Source organism: Tauraco erythrolophus, chromosome Z, assembly GCF_009769465.1.
Source record: "Tauraco erythrolophus isolate bTauEry1 chromosome Z, bTauEry1.pri, whole genome shotgun sequence".
Classification (NCBI taxonomy): domain Eukaryota; kingdom Metazoa; phylum Chordata; class Aves; order Musophagiformes; family Musophagidae; genus Tauraco; species Tauraco erythrolophus.
This window is the reverse complement of record NC_141496.1, coordinates 61,271,049-61,289,605: the sequence shown is the minus strand read 5'-3', so window position 1 is coordinate 61,289,605 and position 18,557 is coordinate 61,271,049. Positions and strand designations below refer to the sequence as shown.

The 18,557-nt window shown below is 40.3% G+C and overlaps 1 protein-coding gene across 3 annotated transcripts in view; it reads left to right on the top strand.

Moving 5' to 3' along the window:
• Positions 1-18,557, top strand: part of ZNF462 (zinc finger protein 462) — a 49,565-nt gene that overhangs the window by 21,271 nt on the left and 9,737 nt on the right. For all 3 annotated transcript variants that reach the window (XM_086629449.1, XM_009982768.2, XM_086629448.1), the window contains 2 exons: positions 11,115-11,379; positions 13,564-13,700. In XM_086629449.1, the coding sequence (XP_086485575.1) occupies positions 11,115-11,379; positions 13,564-13,700 (402 nt within the window). The remainder of the gene's footprint in view (positions 1-11,114; positions 11,380-13,563; positions 13,701-18,557) is intronic.

Below are 18,557 nucleotides of genomic sequence, written 5' to 3'. Positions count from 1 at the left end.
TGGCTTCTAATGTCTTCTCAGTCGTGCTGCTATTGTGCAAGATCATTCCTTTTTAGTGGTAACCAGTTCTTGAAATGTAGAAAGCAGCATACTTTGTGCATGCCCTTGAAGCTCAATATTCGTGCTTTTTGTTATTGTGCAAAGCAAACAGCATCTATCATTAATACCAGCACACATCACAGAATACATGCAGGGTCAAATTGACAAGATTTTTTCAGTTTTCTAGTACATGATATGTCAACATCTTCATTAAATTTAATTACTTGCAGCAGGAAATGCGTTGAAAACTGCTAAGTGAAACACCCAGTGCCCTGTTCCAGCTTTTTCTGAACTTCAGCCTTTGCCAGTGGAAAAGAAATTTGCCTCATCTAGAGGCTGAAGTATAAATACATCTGCTTGCTTTGCCAGAGCTAGGCTGGGTACAAAACTGTTTGACTAAGTCCTGTTTCTGGGACTGTGTCTAAGAACTGTAAATCCCTTCCCATTTCTGTACACTTTTTCAAAGTGGATAATGCATAATCAGGATGTGTGTCTTCTGTGCCACTTGATGGATGAAATCCTGAGGGGCACAGAGGACCTTCAGCAGGTTTGCTAAAGCAATTTCAGGTACTAGTAGAACAAGAGGAGAGCAGTGGGAGCAAGGAGCCTTTTCAACAAAATTCTCTCAGCTGGTGCCAATGAGGCAGATTGTTACAGTGATCCACTCAGCCCAAGAGCCACATATCTCCCTCTTCCTTCCACCTTTCAGAAGAGAAGGAAGCTTTCCATATGCTCAGACATACTACCCTGATTTTATTTTTTTTTAATCCATACCATAGTTTGTGGCTGACTTGTTTATTTCTATTCGCACTGTTACTCTTGATAATGAATATTTTTCTAACCTTCCAATCAGTGCAGAGAGTTCCTAACACCATCACTCCTCCTTTGGTGCTGTTTTTCTCTCATTTGTTGCTACTGTGTCTTAGTGTTTTATGACTGCTGCTGTTCGGGGAAGACCAGAACGGTCAGAGTCCTGACAGCCCAGAAACCTTGTACTGAAGCAGAATAACCTTTTCTTTGTATTTAGTTTGGGGTTTGGGTTTTTTTCAGACAGAGGACTTTGGACGCCGCTCTCTTGAGGTTTGAGACCCTTTTGTTTGACTGTTGTTTGACTGGGCAGGCAGAGAGCCAGTAATGACTACAGAGTAAATTCAGGCAAAGCTTCAATACCTGATTGCTTTAATTGCAAGGTGAGTTGGAAGGATAGCATCTGTGTTAAGGATGCAAGATGGTGATCTGCATACTGCAGAACAGAAGATGCCCATTCTTTTGTAGTTACAGTCAGGCTGCAGAGAGCTGTCTACTTGTTCTCCCTGCTTTTGTGCCCTGCAGGAGTGATGCTGCATGCATCTTCTCGCTCTGAAGCATCAGGTTAACGCTTCTTCCTTGCAGGCTGCTTTTTTTTCCCCAATTATGTTCCTTCCTTCTCTAAGCTAGGGCATGTTTCTGCTTTCCCCTCAGAGTTTACCTGTCTTGCCTTTCCAGAGGTGCTGCCGGCAGCCATGTTGCCTGCCAGTGCTTGCTAAAACTCTCCAGTACTTGTTAGTGTGGCTTACTTCTTGTGGTCAGCGTTAAACTAATTATCAGATGTTGGATCAGATGGGAACTTTTCTCCTGCATCAGATTGACAGGACTGGTGGAACAAGTGCAGAGCTTGTTCACCTCCAAGTTTACTGAACAAACTCCTCACTGTTTCAAGGACCTACGGCACTGTGGATGACCTTGTTCGCTGCAGCTCTCTTCCACTGGTGTATAGTTGTTTGGCTTTTAGCCTTTTCCTACAGAGTGTTGAGACCAGTTTTGTTGCTAGTGGAGCAGAGGGAGATGTTTATTCTGTAATTGGCTGTGGTCAGGGGGATGTCAACTTGCTGCTCTTTGTGCTCTTTTATGGTCCTGAGCTTTTTGTGCTTGAACTGGATGGGAAAAAGCAAAACTGAGATTCAACAGGATGGAGACAGGAACTCATGCAGCTGGGAGAAGGTTGCTACCAGTCTTTGTACAGATTTGGCCATCCTGCTGCGATGGGATTGATGTGATACTGAAAAACTTGCCTAGGGTAAAGAGAAGACAGAATAAGTTGTTTGGGTGGATCAGGCAATAAATGAAGGAAGAAACATCTTCTGGTTTCCTTCAGGGCAGACAGAAATGACCTGATTGCACCCATGGGGGAAAGAAAGAAGCATATTAGACTCCTGTTGTTTTTTTTCCTGAGGTTTTTGCTTTCTTTTGGCTCTGATTTTTATGTTCAGGATAGAGGATGAAGTGGTAGGTGATGATCTCCTAGCTGTCACGTACTACTGCTGTCCCTGCAATTTGTGATCACTCTATACAGAGTAAAAAGGGTGCTATTGCTGTGAAGGGATATGTGGTATGACTTGACCAATGCTGTGAGCGTTTCTGCAGGCTGTCATTCCCACATGTTAGTAGGCTGTCATTCTCACATGTTAGTAGCCTTCTTGTGTAAGCTAACCGATACTGTCCCTGTCTCCTGAGACTCCAGTTACTTTCTATTGATCTAAAACCTGCTAGAGGGATTTGGTGCTTGACAGAATGGTAAGACTCCTTTGCTCATTTTAGCTCTGTTGAAATGGACGTATGTCATCATCATAGTTGACTGCCCAAAGTTTGACATTTAAGTAGCTGGTTTTACTTCTTCTTTAAGGGACATCGTATTAACATTTTGGTACCAATATTTGAAAACACTGCCTGAAGTGCTCTGAGATCACTCAGAGCTGGTGATAGAGATGAGGCCTTTCTGTTGGCAATACTACTACTACTACTGTCAAGATGCGCGCTGGAGGTCTCCAGAACAAATTAGAAGTTCCTGAGCTTTATGATTAGAATGGATCCTTAGTACGCATATATTGTCACTGTAAATTTCAGGGCCAGTTTTAAAGCAGAATGCAAAGATGTAGCACTTGGATAAAGCTGGATTTCTTTCCCCTCTTCATTTCAAACTTAGAGGCAAGTGATCATTTAGGTGACAGCAGCATGTGTGTTTGTGGCTATGTGTTTGAATTAATACAAATACTTAAAGGGCCAGAGCAATAGAGAAGGAAATATGGAGTACTCCTGAAAAATACCCCTAAAAAGGAGAAGGAAGTCATCAAGCATAATGGCATGAGTATGATTCAGTTACTGGTGCAAAAAAAAAGTAAATTATTACTCAGTAGATTATTGTCTGAGTGAGGAACCATTCAAAGTAGGAAATCTTTGTAAATTCGTAAAAGAACCTGTTACCGTAAGTCCTTTTGGCAGATTGGTTAAATCAGCATCTTGCTAAAGCTGTTTCCAGATTTGTTTGTGTTCCTCTCTTCTGTAAGTGCACTTCCATTTATGGGATTTGAGTTTAGCTTAACAGAATAGGAATAGCAGAAAACTTTGTATTTTATGCGTTTTATGGAAATAAGTAAGCACATGGAGATCCCAACATTTGACATTATTTTGAAGTTGTGGATGCCCCATCCCTGGAGGTATTCAAGGCCAAGTTGGATGAGGGTTTGAGCAACCTGGTCTAATGGAAGGTGTCCCTGCTTGTGGCAGAGGGGTTGAAACTAGATGATCTTTAAGGTCCTTTCCAACCCAAACCATTCTATGATTCTGTGACATGTAGCAGAAGTCTTGGTTTTGAATGCCACCCTGTATTTAGACAATGGAAAATTATTCTTTTAATAACAAATGACAAGAATATAGGATTGAAACATGTCTCATGGTTTGAATTGATCACCCAGTATAAGCCAGTGGCAGCAAATTCTCAGCCTGCAACGTTCTTTAAACAGAAGGTAGTGGATAAATACATGAATGCCAGAGGAAGGGAAACACGATGCACTCCCCATGTATCATCTCCGTGTTGTAAGCAAAACTAGCAATGGGCAAAACAACTGGTGAGGTTAGAAAACTGTAGTGGCTTGACAGGGATGTTGGCAAAGGTTACAAGTGGTAGAGCAGCTACGGAAAGAGTCTCATTTATAATGAAAGGGTTGTGTGCAGCCTAAATGTGACTAGTAAGTGGCCAAGTCACCTAAAGAACTGCAGGAAAGTTAAATTTATTTGAATCTAGGGAAGAAATTTTGTTGTAAGGAGGACAGATGAAAAGAAGGGATAACTAGAAATTAAATGGCTATATGATGAAGTGTTTCCTGACCCCTGAAATGGATCCTTCCAAATCACAGCATTAGCAGAGCAGGGTAATGATTCAGGCAGTGTTCATGACCATGTTGTGGCCTGTCTTGAAAGCTGATGCTAATAGGAATTCCTGAAAGTGTTGGATACTCCAAAACAGGAGGGCCTGGAAAGCTCTTGGACTGATCCTTCTCTTCTGGTGAAAATAATATGGTATAACTTATTTCATCAATTACATTACTTCTTCCTAAGCCTTAGACTTCCTACTCTTTTCCTTTGCATCATCTTATACAGAGTATTATAGCCGCTCTCTCCTTGATCTCAAGTATGAAACTCCAAGATTCTTCAGCTGGCAGCGGTATAAGACTCTGTCTGTGTAAAGGAATTCAAATGATACAATTATTTGTTATTTTTTTCTTCTTAGGTGAAATTTATGTCCCCTTGAAATTATTTTGATATTAGCACAAGAAGCTGCATGGCATGTATCCGGTTTCAGTTTCATGCAGAGATAGGTGTGCATGTAACTCAAAAGGGAATTCAAAGTTTTAAAGAAACATGGGTATAGTTTCTCACCTCTTTTGAATAAACAAGATTGCATAGTCCATGTATCTTTCTGGTTGCCGTCTTCTGAGCTTTAGAATATATGTAATACCTTTCTCACAAAAGCTGGTCCAAAATGATCCAAAACGTGACCTTTACATGAGATAATGCTGAAATAAATTCCTCCAACAAGGTGGTGTGGTTTGTTGGGTTTTTTTTCTTTTTCTTTTTGGTGTGTGTAAATCCTTTAAATGGCAATTTTTTGCCAGGGCTTTATTTTCTTTCCTCTGTGATTACTCTTTTCTTTTGTATTCTGGAGTATGCAAACACAGACACAAAAGTTGTTTCTGTTACATCTTGCTTACAACATCCTAGCAATGTAAAGGTTCCTTAGTAGAAATCAGAATTTAAGTAGAAGAGTAGGTTCATATTCTGTTTTTAAACATACAGTGAATAAAACTTCCTTGTACTGTATGGTTCTCTAAGCTTCTTCATTAATGTTTTGTTGCATCCCTCTGAATCTTAGTCTCATCTACCTTCCCCTCCCCTCAGCTTAATTTATTGCCAGAACATTTCACCCTCCCACATATTCTTCCTTCCAGGTCAGTGCTGCACGGCATAAAGTGAACAAATGTGTGTAGTCTTGACAATCTTTGTATGACATCCTGCTTTGCCACCTTCCCACTTTTCAAGCTGTTGCCATTCATGACTATATGTTATCCTGCCACTCAGTCAGCTGGTAATTTTGAGTTCCCTTGAATTTCAGAAAGAATAATGTTCCTAAATCTCACAGGTTCCACTCTTAGCCTTACCTTATGCCTTTTAAGATAAGAATTATTATTAGTTTAATCCTCCATGCTTTTGGCCATACATTTTGTGATTGTTGGTATTTTTTGGTACAGTGTTGCATCTTCATTTGGTTGCACAAATATGTTTCTATCCAGAGAAAACCATTTGTCTCTTGTTTTTCTTTATTCCTTGGAATTTCTCTGTCATTCTTCATAGAAATCTTCTCTTTATGTGAATGAATTCAGAGAAAATTAAATAGCATTCCAAATGTTTTCCTTTTAGTCTCTTTAGGACTTTGTCTCACAGATCCATAATGTCCTAGGCCTGTGTTGTTACTACATTCCCTTTTTTTCCTCTAAACTGTTTTTAAGCACTTTTTGTTATTTATACATTCTCTTTGGGTTTTTTTCTTATCTCAGGAACCAAACATCCTCTTCCTCAGTTTCATTTGTCATACAAATGCTGATCTCTTTTGACTTTGATTGATGTTTATGTGTGGATTTACCAGGAAAGTGTGGTGTCTTCATTTTTATCTCCCACTGTCTCCTCTTGGTCATTAAGCTATTCAGTTATTAGTAGTTTGGAAATGCAATAAGCTCGCTTCCCAATATACACAGTTGTTTTTCCTGAACAGTGTTTCTCCCTCCATCCTTATCCCTCATTGTGTAGGAATGCATATACTTGTGTAAGATGTGTCTAGTTCTGTTCACCCTAAAAGGATGAAGCAATAGTTTGATTTCTTTCCTTTAATAGGTATTTTTATCTGTGGTTTCTCAACGGCTGCTCAGTGTCTGTTACTTACACATGTCCAGGTGTTTTTCTGGTCTGTTGTTATTTGCTCAGATGTCTTGTTTTACTGTGTTTTGCTGATGCGTATGTGTTCATTGGCAACTCTGAAAACAACTACAAATAACTAGAACATCATTTAATTTCTGAGTAAGTCCTATGTGTCCAGATCAGAATCTGTAGTTATTTGTTTCTTCTGAAAAGATCACAAGTTTTTCTTTCTTTTAGGTATCTGAAAATGTTATATGCTGCAGAGGATCCATGAAAACTTGAATTTTCATTTTGCTTCTGTGGTGGGTTTTCATTGTATATTTTTGCCCAATATATGGTCCCAGGGTATGCAGGGTAAGCTGCATTTTCACAATTGCATTGTATTGCATTGTGGTGGAGACTGTGAATGCTCTTTTGGATGAGCTAGTAATTTTCAGTATTGTTGATAGACTCGTTGTGCCAGTCTTCGTGTCTGTACTCTGAATAAAGTTTTCAGGGTGGCAGCATCACTTACCAGGCATTTAAGTGGTTTAGGCACTCTGGAAATACTGTCTTTCTTCACCCCGTGCAGAGACACTATGAGGCTTACTTATGTATTATTACCAGCACGCAGCAGTAATTTAGATACGGCTGCGTAGAAGAGGCACCATGTGGACAGTCATTTCTATGACTTTCCTTTGAAATAGTCATTTCTGCATTTGGAGATGAGTATGCTTTTGCATACTGAGGGTAGATTCTGTGGTCTTTTAGATCCATAGGTGCTGGCAAGGATTACACTACTTGCTAACCTTGTTATTCTTTCTGTGCAGATAGTCTGTAGGTAGATGTGATATGTGAAATCTCAAAACTGAGATTTGCAGCATTGCTGCTGTTCTTCCATTTTTTACTATGTCATTTACCATTAATTTTTGCCTCTTGGCTTGAATGTAGGTGTCCTTCCCTTTATGTCAGATCATCCCATGCTGTTACCTTGCTTTTGGAGTTGCATGGTGAAGATTTTATCATGATCAAATGATTGCATCATTTTAGATAAAATTACTTTTAAAAAGGGATCACAACATTTTTGGTGTGGACTTTTTTTGTTTGATTGATTATTTTCCATCAATCAGTATTCTGTTTTCTTTCCTTGCATTGCATATATGAAAATCCTTTATTTTCTTGTGTTGCCTCACGGCTGTTCAAAGAAAAAAAATGCTATTTTTTTCCTTAATATGTAAGAGGTACTTCCTGATGTTTCATTTTTCTTCATTTTCTCCCCCTTCATGCTTTCTCTTTGCCTTTGTGTTTTATGTTACTTAATACAAATTCTCCAACTCTCTCTGCTTTTTTTAATGTCTTTCATCTGCTTTCTGACTTCGATGCAGGCTTTTAGGGCCATTTTATTTTTCTCAGACATGGATGGCTAGACTCTCTTGAGCATTCCCGACCCTTCGTGCCTGGGGTGCAGGAAAAAGACTGAGGTGACACTTGCATTGTTTACAGCCATGACTTAATTGTTGGTCATTTCTGAGGGAAAAGCTCTGCTCTCTTCCTCCTTCCTTCTCCACTTTTACATCCAGGCATCCTGTTGTTGCAGCAACACTGTCAAAAGGTGTCCAGCAGTTTGGTGCACAGCTGCTCCAGACTTGTTTAAATGCTAAGGCTCTTATACTACTTGGTCAACATCTTAAGTCAGTCCAGCACTGAGGTACGTGCAGAGCTGTTTGGAACATCATCCTGCTCTTCCAGCAGAAATAGAGGAGGTGCCTGTGTAGAAGTGCTCTGCCAGTTTGAGGTAGTCCTGTTCGTCTTGGCTGTGGATTTGCCTCTCTAGTCCTTCTCTGAGGTACTGCTTTTGAAAACTGAATAAAAAAGTCCAAACCCTGAACCCCATTGTCTAGTATTTCTTATTTAGTGGCAGTTCATTCTGTACTGTGTGCTAAAATGCATGTTTGGAAGCAAACTCAAGCCAGTTGCATCTTTCCACTGCCTTCACTGGTTTTGGAGTGGGCATGAAAAAGTGATTCACTGAAGTCAGTGGAAAACCTCCTATGCCTTTAGTCAGCTTTGGACTCTGTCTGAAGTGTTCCTGGTGGAGCTGGGTTGCACCTGCGTGCTAGGGATAGCTGTCCGGCAAGCTCATTCTCAGAAAGCAACATAAGTCCTATACACAGGTTTTAATCTTGGGTGGTTTTCTTCAGGAAGTGCTGAATCTTGCACTCCAGAAGGATTGCAAAATAATCATTTGGCAAGGGAAAAGGGGAAGAATACACAGACAGGACTAGGGACACGCATGCTACCATTAAGTGTAAGACTCTCCATATAAGCTCTTCAGATGGCTTTTTTTTCTGAAAATATCATAACTATCTTATTTGTACCAGAGTAATGTATTAAAAACTGTGGCCAGCATTAATACTAGTTGAAAGAATATAAGAATTCAAATATTACAGGTAGAATTTGGTTTTGGCTATTGCTGATGGCAAGGAAAGCTACTTTCTGTCCTTTTTTTTCTGTGGGGATAGACGTGTAGCGCTCTACTTTTGCAGTTTTCAAATACCAGATTCCACAGAAGTATGTAAATATCCAACTGAAAGTTTGAAAGCTGGAAAAATAGACACCAGATGACAGGGGGAGTAAAAACTTCTGAAGTATAGCAGATCTTCCAAACAACAACAAAACTTCCTTGTTCTGAGAATAATTGTTTTTAAACTTGTAACTTTCTTAGCAGTGGATATCACTGAGGTTTTGGCTAGGAACCTCGATGATGTGATGGAAATTTTTGATCCCTTCTTCCTGAGGAAGGGAGCAGTAAGCTACAAGCTAGACTTTAATCAGTATCCTACAAGTAATTTGACTAGTACACATACAAAAAGAACAGTTTTCCATGCTATGAACATTTTTTAGGCTGTCATATCCTTTTCAGGAAATCTGTCTAGCTGTGTGTTAAGCTTTCAGAAGCATTGAACCCATTAGCCCACACACTGGGCTGCAGATACGCAAGTCGGCAAATCTGCTCCGAACCATCCATCCCTTTGGACCTCAAGGCCCTGTTCCAAAAGAGGGCAGGAGCGTGGTTGCTGCCTTTGAGGGAGAAGAGACTTCTGCAGAGGTTTGCAGCTCTTCAGGCCTGTCCTGTGCCAAAGTAAAGGAAGTGAGGAGCCTGTTTCAAACAGAAGGGAAAAAAAAGCCTTGACATTTGAAGGGGTGGAGCTCACTGTGAGCTCTCATGAGCAAATCTGCTGTAGAAGTGATGGAAACGAGATGATAAATGCTGCACTGTAATCCAGCCTCAGTTCATGAGACTTGGATAGCAAAACCAAAAAGTATTTCATTAATTTTACCAGAATCTTTCACATCTTTGCCTTTGTCTTTGCTGTACACCTGGTGATGAAGCCAGGGGAGCCTGGAGACATTTATCTCCTGCTTGTGTTTTGTTTCTGTGTTTGTTTTTTTTTTTGGTTGTTGCTAGTTTGTTTTTCATTGCTCAGGCATGTATAACCCCTTTCTGTAGTAGCAAGAAAGAAAAGAAAGCAAGCATTTTACTCTATGGAAGACAGGTGGAGAAGTACCCACACTGAGTGCTGTAAAGGCCTGTTTGCCTTTTGTTTCTCCGTACTAATTGGTTAGAATGGGTGGTGTTAAGTTCCCACAAGTATGTCTGTTAGAGAATTCCTACATATCCAGCCTCAGGGAATTAAGCTTTGGCAAATGCAGTATGCTTCAAAGCAGGAGGTGGCTGGTACAGTTTGCATCCTGACTTCCCCCCTCCCCTGTCCCGCCTTCTTGCTTTTTTTCCCCTTCTTCCACAAAGCTTAAGAAAAGAGCCTTTTGTCTTCTTTCCTGAAAAGTTACGCTGAAATTCATCTGTGCTTTATTCATCTGCTTTCATTTGTGCCATTCATGGGCAGCTGTGGGTTATATAGGACAAAGCAGATGAATTCCTAACCTCCACATTCAACCAGTGTGTTGGGAAAGGTTCAACACCACCCTCCCCCACTCCTTTTTTGAGGGGGTCCAACGAAAGTATTACAGCTTTCATTTTCAGTACTGATGTATCTCTGGACTGTGTTTCTCCACATGCCATTAAGATGGTGCAACAAGAGTTCTGCTGGGTTGTAGAAGGAGTGTGTCTGTAGAGATACATATAGAGATCTGTTTCTCAGTATAGCAAAACTTAGCAGCTTCTAAGGAGATGTGATTTAGAAGTTTATTTTACTGGAATTTATGATTAAGTATCTTTTCTTCCAATTATTATTGCATTTCAAACATTATCAGCTAGGAGACCTTGAATTTACCTTTTGTGAACATTGCTTCATGACAAAATTATATCATTTCGCTAAAGTTAACTTTCGATGTGGGTTTCTTAAATAATTCCGTGATTGAGTAGAGTATCCATTTTTTTTTTCCTTTTTTTTCTTTTAGATAGGCTATTTACCTGTAACGTGTGCCAGACCTGGTGTAAACTAACATAAGACATTTGAGAGAATCTGGTCTCATTTATGCACCAAACACATAAACACTTGGCAGCATGATTAATGTGCTTTACCTTCACAAATTAAAAATGTCTTAAAAACAGACTTGTTTTTAAACTACTTTTAATTTAAATCTATCACTTCTTCCCTCCCTAGATCAAATCTAAAAAGCATAATATATTCTGATCACCTTTTAAATTATAGAATGCACACTAGATTAGATTAATAAGTGCTATACCTCTTTTTCTTAATCCCTTCAGAAAGCTGTCGACGGATTTCATAACCAACTTCTTGATCAAACCCCTCTAAAAGCCGATAGGTGCTGGAACAGGCCTCAAACATTTTAAGATTTGTTGATCCTTCTGGAGTAACAGCTTCCCTCTGTTTTCTCTACAGACTCTTCATACTCTGAGCCTCCTGATGTTCAGCAGCAGTTGAACCACTACCAGTCTGCAGCTTTGGCCAGGAACAATAACAACATAAGCCCAATCCCACTTTCTGGGAGTGCTGCAGGAGTGGAAAAAACAGAAGCCATCCTTAACTGTGAATTTTGTGAATTCTCCTCGGGTTACATACAGAGCATTCGGCGTCATTACCGTGACAAGCATGGAGGGAAAAAACTTTTCAAGTGCAAAGATTGCTCCTTTTATACAGGCTTTAAGTAAGTACTGTGCAAAACAGATAAACAGAACTCATAAGGGGTTTTTTAGCACTTGAAAAGACTACTGAGATCTTTGAGATCTGGCTGTAGCTAACAGAAACATGACCACTGCTGACCAGGGAGAGGAACATAGGAAATGCCATGCCAGATCACAGCAGCATCCATGTAATCCATTTTCCTCTCTCCTGCAACAGCCGGTACCATCTGCTGCAGATGAAAGCACCGTAAGTCCTTGCAGTAGGCTTTTCTTGCGAGAGGAAATGGTACAGGTAGTACTTGTTCCTCAACTTTTTGCAATTAGAGGGCTATCCTTATCCTCAAGTGTGAAAATTTTCTCTACAAAAAGGTCATTTCCTGGTGCAACCAGCATGAAGCATGGGACATTCAAGTGTCCTAGGATGACAGGAGAATTTATATCAGCTTTCTGAAGAAATGTCTGTCATGTAATGTTATTTCTCCCAGCATCTATCTAGCTGAAATGCAAAACATTCTCTAGGATATCTGATAGCATATAGAGACATTTCAGAAAATCCAGTTAGATGTGCAAAATTTAAAAACTTCCTCTGTGTGTGTGTTTTTAGCTGTTGTTCCATAAGTTAAAAAAAAAAAAAGCCTATACATGTGCACTGTACATCATTTCTTCCTGATACACTGGATCCTTGAGCATGACATCCTCAGCTGGTATCTGAGGTCTCAAACTTGTTAAGTTCTTAGGAGACTGGTGACAGTAAGCAGTATGACTGGATAAAAGTGAGGAGTTCTGTTGAAGAAAGTGTTGAGCACAAGCTTGAGAGAGTCTGCACAAGAGCAACCTCTAGTTACGTGTTTCTAGCCTCTGTTTCTTCAGCCCCTTGCTACCTCTATGGTGTAATTTGCTGCTTGTGCTTTATATCCTGATTGCTATCTGTCTTAAAGATTACCAGCAATTGCCAGGTCCGTTCAATCTGTTTCTGTCCTGCGAGTGCCATTTTCTTCTACCTGGATGAAATGAAATCATCTTAAATCAAGCAGCATTTAAACATGTTCATAGTTGCAAAAGGGACTGGTGTTCTTTCATGTGGTGTCTCAAACATTTGAGATTAAGTCTTCCTTCTTTTAGGGGCACAACATGTTTTCTGTCTATAAAAAAAAGGGAGGAGAGGCAAAAAGCTCTCATACAAATCCCTTCTTCAGCGCACTATAGAAACTTGAATGCATGGAAGCACTCACTGAAGTTGATAGAAGTACACCTGTAGAATTCAGTGATTGTTGGATCGGGACAAAAGGCAGTTGTTTTATTAAGTTGCTTTGTGTTCAAGCTAACAGTCTTGAAGAGCTTCAAAGAAACTTCTTACTCTATTTCAGTATAGCAAGCTCCTTAGCTTTGCAAGCTTTACCACTGCTTTAGGAAAAAATGACCAAGTGCCCCAAGTTTTACAGACGCCTCTCATTTCAGCAGTTGAGCTTGTGGTTAGATAGGCATACAGTTAATGTCCTCTGTGTGCATGTCTCTTAACAACTTTTAAGTATGCAGCCAGTGTAGTGCCAGCATGAAATTTTTTGTTCAAAACTACTGTGGAGTATTCCATTCATCCGTCCACCTTAATAAGTAGAGTATTCTTAGTTTTGGGGTTTTAGATCCTTATAGCTGATCCTTTAAAACTTAACTAGTCACTGCCAAACTCACTGTGAATGCAAGTCTGTTTTGAATCTAAACATTTTAGCTGTTTCTGGTCTTGTCCTAGAAAGACAGTGGTGGTTAAGGATGTTATATCCCTCCAGAAATAAGTCTGTCCTCACCTCTGCAAGTCGAGAACAGTTGATAGATTTTGTTCAACTTGTTAAAAATTTAATCTTTGCCAGAGAAAGCACACTGAATATTTCAGCCTGAAGACAAATAATGAGCATGAAAGATGAGAATTCTTTTGCTATCTGAACTATAGCAATGTGACTACAGAGCAACCTATGCAAAAGAATATCTTGTCAGAATGAGTGTTTGTTACTTGAGGATACAAGCCTGAAAATACCTCTACTCATGTGTTAGTCATGTGAGTAGTCCTGCTGAAATGCCATGTGGCACTGTGAAGACAAGGCTGAGTGGAATCTGTACCGTTTTACATGACACGTCCCTTATAGAGCTGTGACACTTCATCATTCCCTGCACACCTCTTCTGACTGCTTCCATCTCTCCCTCCTGTTTCACAGATCTGCTTTTACTATGCACGTGGAAGCTGGGCATTCAGCAGTTCCAGAAGAAGGACCCAAAGACCTTCGCTGTCCTCTTTGCCTATATCACACCAAATACAAACGCAACATGATTGACCATATAGTTCTGCACAGAGGTAACAATAACCCTGTATGTTTCTGTAGCTGATGAGGGGAATGCTGAACAACACCCTTGTGTTTCAGACTGGTTTCATTACATTTTTCCCTTTCTGTACATCATTAAATTTTCCCCTCTCTGTACATGAGGACAAGTATGTTGAATAAGTCTTCAGCCCTTGAGTATCCTTTGTTTCATTTCTAAATGATGCGTCTTATTTATTTCCTGTAAAATTCAAAGTTCACCCAGGGCTGAAACAGGACAGACTTAAAATTGTTTTTAAGCTTCTCCTCTAGAGAGGTTAACTGTCATCAAACACCTGTTTAGCAAGAGTTGCCCTAATTTACAGCTCTGATCTAGGCCAGAGTTGTTTCCTGCTTATGTCCTTGTTATCATAAAGACCTCGCTATCATAAACTCTTGTGACAGGGTGTATCAACTAACCATAGAGGCCCCAAAATACCTCTTGATTACTTGCCTGAGTTTTTTCTCCTTAGCATTCTTAGGGTCAAAACAAGAATTATCGTATTTTTGTTTTTCTTTAAGATTCCTTTTCTATCTCCACTTCTCCCTTCTTTTTTTTTTTAAGCCAGCTAAAAGTGGGATTAGAGATTTCTATATTCTATTAACTTTGGGCTTGCTAGCTCAGAAGAGACAGCTGTTTGGGCTCTCTGGGCTGGGATTCCTGCCCATAGCTATCACACTTGATGCTTGTAGATGGTCTATTGGCTGCCGAAATCCAAACCCATGTGTTGGGATGGCACTCTGCCTGCTTGCAGGTTGGGCAGAGTTTCACAGTAGGGTATTGGTGGTGAGCAAACACAAGTTTTGCATGCCATCTTTTTCCTGGAGGAGATCCTGGTGTGACAAGCAGTATCATAATTCTTTGTAACATACCACTTTTCAGTGTTGGTAGCTTAAAGTCCTTCTTGTACCAAAGCAGTAAGGTTGGCAGATTCATACAAATTTCTATCTGCTAACAGGGCTATTCTGAGGGAACATCTGGGAAAAATGACCTGTCAGTGATTCAGAAAGCATGTTATAAAGCTGCCTTATTTGGTTGCAGGAGTTTGGCCGATGCTTTAGCTTTTACTTCCTGTCTTTGAACTTTGCTGTGTTGGATTTTGCTCAGCCTCAGGGCATGCTCCAGAATTAGCTCACTTTGAGAGGAGAGGAGGGTTTAGTTAACCCCTGTGCAGGGGACCATGCAGTTCCAAGCACTGCTGAGGTGTGCTCTGGTTTGTGACTGTGCCAGGGCTCCCGTGGACACTGCCAGACCTTTAAAATATAGATAGACAGGCTGAGGGAGAACTTTATAGGCCTAGTTAGGATATTTTCTGTCATGCATAGGCTTGACACTGGGAGTGTCCAGTTGCAGAAAGGGAAGAATCATAGAATCATAGAATGGTTAGAGTTGGAAGGGACCTCAAAGATCATCTAGTTCCAACCCCTCTGCCATGGGCAGGGAAACCCTGCACTACACCAGGTTGCCCAAAGCCTCATCCAACCTGGCCTTGAACACTTCCAGGGATGGGGCATCTACAAGATGCATGATCTACAAGAGCATGTCATGAGCTCAAGCAGCTGTACTGCCTGTACAGAGCTGTTTCTGACCAATTGCAAGGCGATAGTTACCTTGTGAGTAAGTGACACGGTGGATCTGTTCTTTTCTAGAGCTGCTGCTTCAGTTGCACAAACCAACCTTGAGCCTTTGTGCTGCTGAAACAAAACTGATAGCAAGGGACATAATGATACACCCACTAGAGCCCTGGGAGAGGTAAAACAGAGTAAAAGATGTTTTAATGCAAACGCGATTTTAGCTGATAAAGAATCTCAGAGGCCACTGAGGGAAGGACAAGGGGGTTTCTATGGCATCAAGCATCCAGGTAATAAAGGAAGTAGAGTCTTTCCTTAAAGTTCTTTCTGGTGCATGCGTCCTGCTAAAAGAATCTACTGTTGTGTTTAATTGGGTGGCTGCTGAAGCAGACAGTTTTGACAAGATTTAACATGCACTGAAAGAGACTGAGCGATGGTGAATGTACTCTGAGATAGCCTTCCTTTTTTATAGCCATTGCACTGGTAAAACAAGGGCATAGCCCTGAGCTGTGGTCTGAGAAAATTATTTTTGAAGTAGATGGAGTGGTGCAGTGTGTAAAATCAAGAGTGAAAGATTTGATCCATTTCATAGTTAATGTTCCTCCTGTATACAAAGATGTTTACAGATGCATGACTCTTACATTACTTCCAAGTTGCTGCATCCCTAATCCTTGTGAAACAGCATGTGCTTGAAATGGAGAGTATATTTGCCTCTTAATGAGTAGCTACAGAAGCTGAGTGTTACAGGGCTAAAGCATTATCAGCTAGAAGACAGAATGCCTAGTGAGAAAAAATTTGGCAAGGAATTTGCTTCTCAGTAAGAATGAGAGCAAACAGGAAGCCTCCAAGAGCATTCTTCCATGTATCACCTATTCCTCATCACTGTAAAAACGGTTCACTGTCCCTTCTGGAGGCACAGATGGAGCACAAACTCATTACAGGTGGCCGGTAGCAGGGTACTGACACAGCTAGAGGCTGCTGTGCGTTTAGGTGAAGACAAGAAGTTGGGCTTTCAAGTTCCGGCCTTTGTGACAGGCAAGCTTGGGCAGGGGACACACAGTGGAGGCAGTGAACTCTTGCTTCATGGCCAGCAGAGGTGTTGGCCTTTAATTTAGTCTGGACAATGCGATTAGTTTTCGTTATCCCTTCCAGTAGCATTCCCATCATGCCTTTTGAAACACATTTTTCAGGTATTTTCAGGTTTGGGTTTTGTTGTTGTTTGTTTGGTTTTGGTTTTGTTTTTGTTTTTTCCCAGGACTAAGTACAACTTACCAAGATCACTATTGGGTCTTCTTTAAAATTCTTGGGGCTTTATTTTTTCTTCTTTTAGCCATCATTTTATTCTCTTCCTGGTGGTGAGAACAAAATAGCAATTTTGTTTTTCCATTTAATAGAAATCACACCCATTTCTCTTGAATAGTAACTTTAAGATAAAAAAGTCAAATTTCCAAATCGATCTACCACCCCAAAGACTTCATTGCTACATATCCTGATTCCTTGCATGTGGCTGTTTCTGGAGTTATTCCTTGTACTTGCAGCTTCATTGATACATGCAGAACTCTTGTGCTGTGCTTGCTTTTGGCTACGAGAATGCAAATGCAGCAGGTTCTGTGACTGTAGCTTGGATTTGCAGGCTAAAATGCATGTTTTCAAACACCCAACATGAGTGAATAATTGGTCTGTGTCTAGATAGTAGGACTGTTTTGTTTGTACTTGGTTTACGTTTAAGGGAAGGAAATATCTTGTATGTGCTGTGGTGTGTTATTGAGTGAAGATTTTTCCTTACAACTAAGGACTGAGAGAGTCATGGGCTCTTTTATGCCTTGAGCAAAATGATGTAGGTCTGCTTTGAGTTATGTAATGCAAATACCTGGTGCATTAATGGCTTTTCAATTTAATCTCTGATCTGCATTACAGTTAGCCTGAGTATTTCAGTCTAGTGGAAGGATTGAATTTCTTAAACCAAGATGATACTTTTTAGGTGTTTATTTTGTTGTTTTTTAATTATATCCCTTGCTAAATTGTTCCACAATTCAGGACATCTTTTCGTGAGGCATATACGGTAGTCTTTGTTTAGACATCGCTGAAGTTTGAAGAAGTCTACACATGGATAAAGAAGCTGCCTCTTTCAATGTCTGTATGGAGCTTTATGGTTTGCTGTAATTTTATGAGTTGCCCAAATAAGTTAAGTGCTTTCTAAATGAGTAATTAAATAAACAGAGCTTTGTAAGGGCAAGCTGGAAATGAGAGCATCACTTTACAAAATGTGATGTTCTGGATCCAAATATTTTCAAATATTTTAATTAGTATTTCTCATTTCGAAAACTTCACTTGACATTTTCACTTTTGAAACCAGCTGCGTCACTTATTTCAGTGAGTTCAAAAGCACACAGCTGCAACAGCCTTGTAAAAAGTCTTCTTATGACCCCAGAGTCACATCTTTAAATTCTGTTGTCTCTTAGACCCCGTTCTCCCCTCCCCTTTTGACACCCTGAATCGCCAAAACTTGTCTTTATAGCTAGAGAAGCTGTTGTTGGTTTAGAAAAGATTTACAAGTCCAGAGTTTTTTTAAGGCATAGCTTTGGGGAAAACTTCCGCTTTTTGAAGTGACCAAAGAGGAAGTTACGAGATAGGATAGCGTTTGTGTTTAGGGAAAAGCTGAGCAGGATGTAATATTTTGTTGCACTGTGGAGAAAGTCTTGTGAGCAGCAGTGGCATGTGGATTGGCCAAAAGTGGATGAACAGTGGAGCTTTTGCCACCTTCTAGAAACACTAAGGGAGTTTGTTTTTCTGTAGTTGTCTTTGGATGTGGATTGCCGCATCTCACATTCTCCTAGTCTTCATGTCTACCATCCAAGATTCAGGCCTGGGTTTTTGTTTGTTTGTTTTAATCTGTTGATAGGAATGAAGGGGCATGAGGAGGATCAGACTTCTCCTTTAATCTGCAGTCCATAAAGAGTAACAACACTAAATTTCGGTTTTCTAGTTCAAAGGGCGGGTTGAGTAACAAAAGCCCATAATGAGGATCTTCTGGCGCCCCTCAGCTGAAGGGTCAAATTTGGTGTTTCCCTTGTGCACACAGCTCGGGGAACCACAGTAGATGAGCATTAGGTACATTGGATTCTGGCCCTGTCAAATGACTGAAATTAATTGCTGCTCTGTTAAACGTCAATGCTTTGTTTGAGAAGTGGAGAGTTTAAAAACTCAGCAAGAGCATTTTCAGTACATGCCTGTATCCATGATCTGAACTGTGGGAAGTGTGACATGACATGAATGCAGAT